This window comes from Cupressus sempervirens, chromosome 3 (genome assembly GCF_028749045.1).
Source record: "Cupressus sempervirens isolate cs-2001-9-10 chromosome 3, ASM2874904v1, whole genome shotgun sequence".
Taxonomy (NCBI): Eukaryota; Viridiplantae; Streptophyta; class Pinopsida; order Cupressales; family Cupressaceae; genus Cupressus; species Cupressus sempervirens.
The window spans coordinates 1105680342-1105687411 of record NC_143120.1 but is presented as its reverse complement, the minus strand read 5'-3'; the positions used below and the strand labels follow the sequence as shown (position 1 = coordinate 1105687411).

Sequence of the window (7070 nt, the reverse complement as noted above, 5' to 3'; positions counted from 1 at the left end):
TTATAAATTAATTTTTCATGTTGTATATTTAATTTCATTCTTCTATTGATTATTGAAATTATATTTCTACTTTTGTGATTTTTATTTATATTCACTTCTTTATGTATAAATTAAATAAAAAAGTATTAATATTCTTTCTATGTAACTTGACTAATATTTTTCTTTAGATAGAAAATCTGATATGCATTTCATAATTTTGTACTTATTAGTAAAAAAATGAAAATGGATGACGACCAAAGTGAATCTGAAATAACTATTGGTAGCTCATTACTTCAAGATGATTCTATTGAATCAAATGGGAATGATGAAACCTATTTGGATAGATTGGGATGAGTCATTACAGAGTGTTGTAAAATAATGTTCAACAAAATGCATGGTGCAAGCTTAAATGTTCGAGGTGTGCAAGATCTATATAGTTATTTTCTATGCTTTCCAAACATAATTTTCTATTAGTGAAAACAAATTTTTTTATAGATCTCATTGTGTTTAATGTTTCTTAATATTTTGTTATTTTGTTTATGTTATGATGATTTAGGCATGGGCTCTACCAACGATTCATGTGATCAACTAAACTTTGCAAGAAATAAAGTTGTTGCAAAAATTATTCCTATTGCAACATTACATCCTTATAGGAGTGTATGGACAATCAAGGTTAGAGTTATTACAAAGACATCTTCGTCAATTGAACAATGCAAGAGGAGATGGAAAAGTTTTTAGCTTTGATTTGGTTGATTTTGATGGTGGGGAAATAAGAGTTACATGTTTCAAGGTTGTTGCAAATAAATTTTATGAATGCATAGAGATTGGGAAACTATTTACAATCTCAAAAGGGAGCCTTAAACTAGACAAATTTTTTTAACCATTTGAAGAATGATTGGGAAATTCTGATATGAAGTAATTACATAGTTGAATTGTGTTTGGAGGAAGCTAGTTTTATGCCTAAATAAAATTTAAATTTTATATCAATAAGTGGAGTTGATTCCATGGAAAGAAATTCTATAGTTGATATCATTGGTGTTGTTTTAGCAGTTGATCCATCGAATTTGATATTAAAAAAGAATGCCACACAAACTTTTAAAAAAAAGAATTCTTCAATTGAAAGACAGGTCAGGTTTCATAGTGGACTTCACAATGTAGGGTGACTTGTGCAATAAGGAAGGCCAACAACTCCAAAACCTATGTGACTTAGAAAGCTTTCCTATTCTTGTTATAAAGGTTGGACACATCAATGATTTTGGAAGAAAATCATCACAACCCAACTTTTTATAAAGCTAGATCTTCCAAAGGCACATCAATTGAAACCGTGGTTTGATACATAAGGGAAAGGTCTTGCTTCCTCTTCTATTACAAAGAAAATATCATTTGTTGGACAAGCTATAATGCTATAAATTGTGGCACAAGTTAAGGATTGGGGACTTAGTCAATCTAATGCACATTGTTGGGGTGTGATAAAAGCTACCCTATGTTTTATAAAGGTGGACATTTTTTATTATGCAACTTTCCCTTTAAATTTTGAAGATAGACAATGCAAAAAGAAGGTGACCAATGATAGAAATGGTAATTGATATTGTCAGAGATGTGATAAGAGTTTTGAATGTGATAACATATACATGTTTCAATGTATAGTACAAGATCACACAACATTCACTTGGGTTACTATTTTTGGGAAAGCGATAGAAGAGATTATGGGTGTTACAAAAAAGGAATTAAAAATATTGAAGGATGAAGAACAAGATGATGTCAAACTAGGAAAAATTATATGGAAGGCCATTTTCAATAAATTCACATTTAAAGTTGCCTTGAAAGAAGAGACTTACAATGATGAACAAAGGATTGAGTGTCCTGTCATAAAAGTTGAAAAGTTTGACTATGCATTTGAAAGCAAAATTATTAGATTCTCTACCCTGTTTATTTCCTTCTATGTATTTACTTCTAGCTAAAAATATTTTCAAATGTTTCAATAATATACTTGGATATATGCAAATTAGCACATCCAAATTTTGAGTAATAGATCCGTCATATTTGGATCTTATGCATTTGATGTGTATTGTATATATACAATTGTGAAACTATAATTTTTAGTAGTCTTATATTTTGTTTATTTGCAGTCTTCTAACTTTCGTAATACATAATTTGATGAACTATTTAAATTTGTGAACTTTAGATATCTTGAAATTAGATATCTCCGACTTAATTTTTTTAAATAAAATTAATTAAACTTTTAGGTATGCTAGTTTATGACAAAGATATTTATATATTATAGGTTTGGTATCTTTTACATTCACACTCATAATTATTCATAAATGTATGTGAATAGAATGAAGCCAAACCAAACACGTAGCAATATTTTAAATTACTCACCAAATATATTCATATGAATAAGGTTACAAGTGCCGTTTTAGTGTGTAGAAGAGGTATGCAATTCTGCGGAATAATTTGTCTTTTACTTTATTCAAGTTTTTCAAAAAAGTATGGGCTCTATGCATTTTTTAAAGCTGCATTTTATTCAAATATGCCTGCCTTACCTAACTTCAAGAAAAGGAAAAGAATATTGCCTATGTAAAGCCAGCGTTGGGCAGACGGATAAGCATGCTGAAAATAGGACGAGAGGGACCCACTAAAAGCTTCAACACAAGTAGATTCTTCGCGTCATCAGCCCTTTTTTAATATGTACTTTATTTAAGCGAGGTCGTTTTAAGAATCACGATACATGATTTACAGGACCTTGGCCAACTCAACTGACGTTAACCCATATGCTCTCTTCCTCTCTCTCCTCAAAAAAACACAAATTAAACCGACTCTCTAACCCATATATCGGAGAACTGAGTAAATAAACTATCATAAATGTCACGGTATGTTTGAGTAGACGCTAAAGAATTTTAGTTTACCGACAAATCTCTGTGTTAAAGAAATAAATGTTGCATTCAAATTATAATAATTCAATAATAAAGAAACGTGTCAAACAAATAGTCAGTCAAAGTTGCAAAAAGAAATGAGAGCCATACTTGAATTAAATCAGATGGGAACGAGTATCCTTTCAAAGAAGTCTTGATCAAGTCATAAGGAGACGAGTCATATTTCAATCTTATCTTTGATGATTCGAAAGCAAATTATATTTGAATTTCCAATAAACTAAATCAATCAATTTATAATAATAATAAAATTCCATTCCAAAATAAAATTTGAACATGAAAATATGGATACCATCTTAAGATTCGAATATCACTCTTGTTATCCACGAAATGAGCTACACCCAAACGCTAATAACCTAGAACCTTCCTACGAAGCCTACACATGAATTTTATAATAAGATCTCATTTTTCTAATCAGATTTCCACAAAAACTAAGCTGTTGTACTGAAAATCTTATTATTTAAATAGAAAAGACACCAATTGTCCAAAAACTGAACTTATTACCATAAGAAAAAACACAATTAACAATAAAAAAAGATGACAGACGGAAGCTCTAATGGAAAACTAGCAAAAGATCTCTGATTCAGAACTACCAACAAGAGTTAAAAAGTCCACACCTAGACGTTAAGGAAAAACGAGCCACGACAATAATGGATCAATCAAAGAAATGGGTCACCAAAAATGTCTGAAAACCCAATATTTCCCTGCCAATACAAACAATACAGCCACTTATTTTAACCCTGAGAAGAGTCCTTTGAAAATAAATAGATCTTGCAACTTGCATCGTGCAGTGATGCAATCCAAAGGTGGGCATCTTTCCCCAAGGATCCAAGGCAAATTTTGAGTAAATGCTGTCTGCCTGCAAATTGTAGAGTCGAAACAAATCAATCTAGCTGTAACTAAGATCGTTTTGATATGAAGATGATAAAACCCCGAGGGGAAGAAGCAAATACAAAATCAATGGGTCCCTAGGAAAGGATTCAAAGATTCCAGCAATTACCGACTTTTTGATAAGAGGGTTTTAATAAATTAAATAAATAGATACAAATTTTTAATATTCCATGAGCTCATTCAACAGCGCTCGATGGGAAGCCACGGTGACCTCACGAGACTTTGGAGTGCTAGGCTCCTGGTCCCGCCTATGGGACCATCCGCTTTTTCTGATGCTGTCGATGAGTAGAAATGCTCTCCTGTAACCTTCCTTTGCAAGCAGATTCCGATTCTGAGACCAACATTTAATTTTGGTGCCACAATTAATGATAAGATTTATCTTGCAGGACTATGGTCTGTACTGCGACAGGGCTACTTTGCTCAAACAAATTAACCTCTACTATCAATATACCTCATTCCATCCAATAATTACCTATCAATTTCTCAAGAAAGCGAATCAAGCGCGAGCCCTTTGTACAGATTGCTTTCAATTTAGGTAATTGCCAGTACAAAATTTTATATACAAACCCTGTACATGTACAGAAGAATCTTCTAGCAAATATCAATGTACAGCTCTCTAATTACTACACAGAATTATGTCTATTCATCTTCTCTAACAAAGCATAAGCTTTACGCCTGGCTCTGGATGTCCCGCTGATGCTCAGATCAAGCAGTGCAACATAGCCATCTCCTTCCTCGGCACCTTTCACCTCCTGGTAGTATGCAGAAAACCTAGAGCACAAACAGAAGAGGATTACCACTGCATTCTCTTTGTTGCGAGGAGAGCTGTGTTTGATGAATTGAATGAGCAAAGGAAGCGCTCCTTCGGCATTGCGAATGGCCGCGGCACCCTCCTCGTTCCCGGCTATGAAGGCAAGAATGGCCAACGCCTCATCCGCCATTGACAAACCCCCTTCCTCCACACTCTTCATTAGCTTCAGCAAAACTGGCACCACGCCTGCACGCACGCATTTTCCCCTGTTGCCCTGAGAAATGCACAAATTGAAGAGCGCAGAGGCGGCATCAGTCTTACCTCTCCAGCTGCCATCGCGCAGAAGCTCCACCAGCACGGGAATCGCACCAGAAGCGCCAATCATAATCTTGTTATCCTCCAATGCAGACAAGCTGAACAGAGCCGCCGCCGCATTCTCCCGCGCGGTCATGCTGCCGTTTCTGAGAACCTCCAACATAGGCGGCAAAACTCCCTCTTCCACAATGAGCTTCTTGTTTGTATCCAGAATCGACAGATTCAATAGTGTTGTTACTGCGTGCTCCTGCGTTTCTGAATCGGGACTTAACAGCAAAGGAATCAACAGAGGAATCACCTTCTCTTCTTGAGCAAGATGAGCCCTGTATAATGACTTCTTCCTGGTTAGAGCTCGAAGCTCCCGGGCAGCTTCTCTCCGTTGCGACTGACGCTCCTCCGAGAGCTTCACCACCAATGAAGTCATGTGTGCACGATCTTCCGTTGTCACACCCTCGCTGCTCTTCTTGTTTGCGTTAGGGCTAGGGTTAGGGTTTCCGAGCGGGCATTCCAGTTGAAACCCCTGCCAGCGGCACCACTGCTCGATCATTGTCCGGACAAGATAATTTGGCGTAAATGTCAAGTGCGGAAGAATCTGCTGTGTTATGGGACATGTGCGGTTCCCTGCGTCCAGCCATGCTTGAATAGACGCCCTGTCATATGTCTGTAAAATGTACGCCAGGAGATTGGAACTGTGAAAATAAGTTTCAGAAAGCCCTAAATATGTGAAAAATGCCATAAGTAAAAACAAAAGCAGTCCTAGGTAACAATTACGTAGTAAAATATGAGGTACTCACATGCAGACATACAATTTGCTATATCAAGCAATGCTAAGGATTTGATCGTTTGCCCGGGGATGGAAGTGGATAACAATTAGGGACATTATTATCTCGGTGAAGAATCAAAACAGAGAAGCTGTGGCAGAAGGCGAAGAAAGGGCTCCAAAATACCTGAAACTGACAATACACCGTAGGAATAAAGCCAAATATTTGCTTTACTCCTCAGTGTTCGTCAACAACTCAGCCTGATTATAAGGATGAAAACAAAGTGGACAGAATTTGAAGGATATTTACAGCGAATTTGAAGGATATATCCAGCAAATTTGAAGGATAAACTCAGTGAATTTGAAGGAAATCCTTAACAAACTCGTAACTAAACAAAAGCTTTGCTTATAAATGTTAAAATCTTGTAAAGTCAAGAAAGCAGAGATGATCTGCTGCATTTTCCCCAATTAACAACTGTTCACAAATGGCAAATCAACAGCACAAATGCATCTTCCTAAATGATAAGCAAGCAAAAGTGTGAGATCAAAATTGCAAATTCTGAGCAGCAAGCCAGAACAAATTACCTGCCCCGAGGCAAGAATGACGGGATCTCTCATAAGTTCTGTCGAAATAGGACATTGAAAACAATCCGGCACGGGGACAGAATCCAACTGTTCGGAAAATGATCTGGATTTGGAGGGAGCGGCAGGCTCGGGTTTACGACATTTATAATTCTTCAACGCCTGCGCCTTGTCACGGATCTCATCATAAATCTCAGGGCTGCAATCCTCCTCATCTTGGGCAGCGAGACGCACGAGCTTCTTCAGTTCCCTTTTCACCTCTGAAATACTCCGAAACAGAGAGCGTGTGTCGACATTAACGGAATTGGGCGAAGGCTGACTAGGGTTTCTATCCATATGATGAACTGCTATCGTCATGGAAGAAGCCTATCCTCACATGGAAGATACGCTGCAAAAAGGCAGCATTTCTCAGAGAAAAAAGAATGGGCGAGCCTGGAAAAACATACTGAAGAGGGAGCAGCAGGAACATGAAGAAACAAAGACAGGATGAGGCGAATATTTCGATGAATGGTGGGTGGATTGCATGGACAAAGTTATTACCATTGATTCCTTCTCTTCGCTGTTCATTCACATCAATATGGCCCCACAGCAGTACCTTGCATTTGCCAGCCGCAGAAAAATCTCACAGGTGGTTAGCTGTAGTCTCTGGTTTTGCCCGGTGGGATACCACCTCCTCTTCTCTTATTCAAATCCAATTCAATCCATCAGGTCCATAAATCCAAATGTTCCCTGGGTTGCTCCTTTTCCCTTTCACTTCTCACGGTTGAAAACCAGAGGTATTCAGAAGTAAACCGGGTTTTGAGCCGCATAAACCCCATACTCAAATACAGTTAGCGCACGATTATGATTAAACCGCGTA

General features: G+C 37.1%; 1 protein-coding gene and 1 pseudogene across 1 annotated transcript; one reads left to right on the top strand and one right to left on the bottom strand.

The window, feature by feature from the left end:
* Window positions 1–537: 537 nt before the first annotated feature.
* LOC149570655 (replication protein A 70 kDa DNA-binding subunit A pseudogene) lies at window positions 538–1940 on the top strand (annotated as a pseudogene).
* A 1976-nt stretch (window positions 1941–3916) lies between these two features.
* Window positions 3917–6720, bottom strand: LOC149570654 (U-box domain-containing protein 12-like). The gene is made up of 2 exons (XM_089823204.1): window positions 6215–6720; window positions 3917–5530 (listed from the first exon to the last, which is right to left on the bottom strand). Exons 1-2 carry the CDS (start codon window positions 6566–6568, stop codon window positions 4427–4429), a joined length of 1458 nt encoding a protein of 485 aa, XP_089679330.1. The 5' UTR covers window positions 6569–6720; the 3' UTR covers window positions 3917–4426.
* Between the last annotated feature and the right edge of the window lie 350 nt (window positions 6721–7070).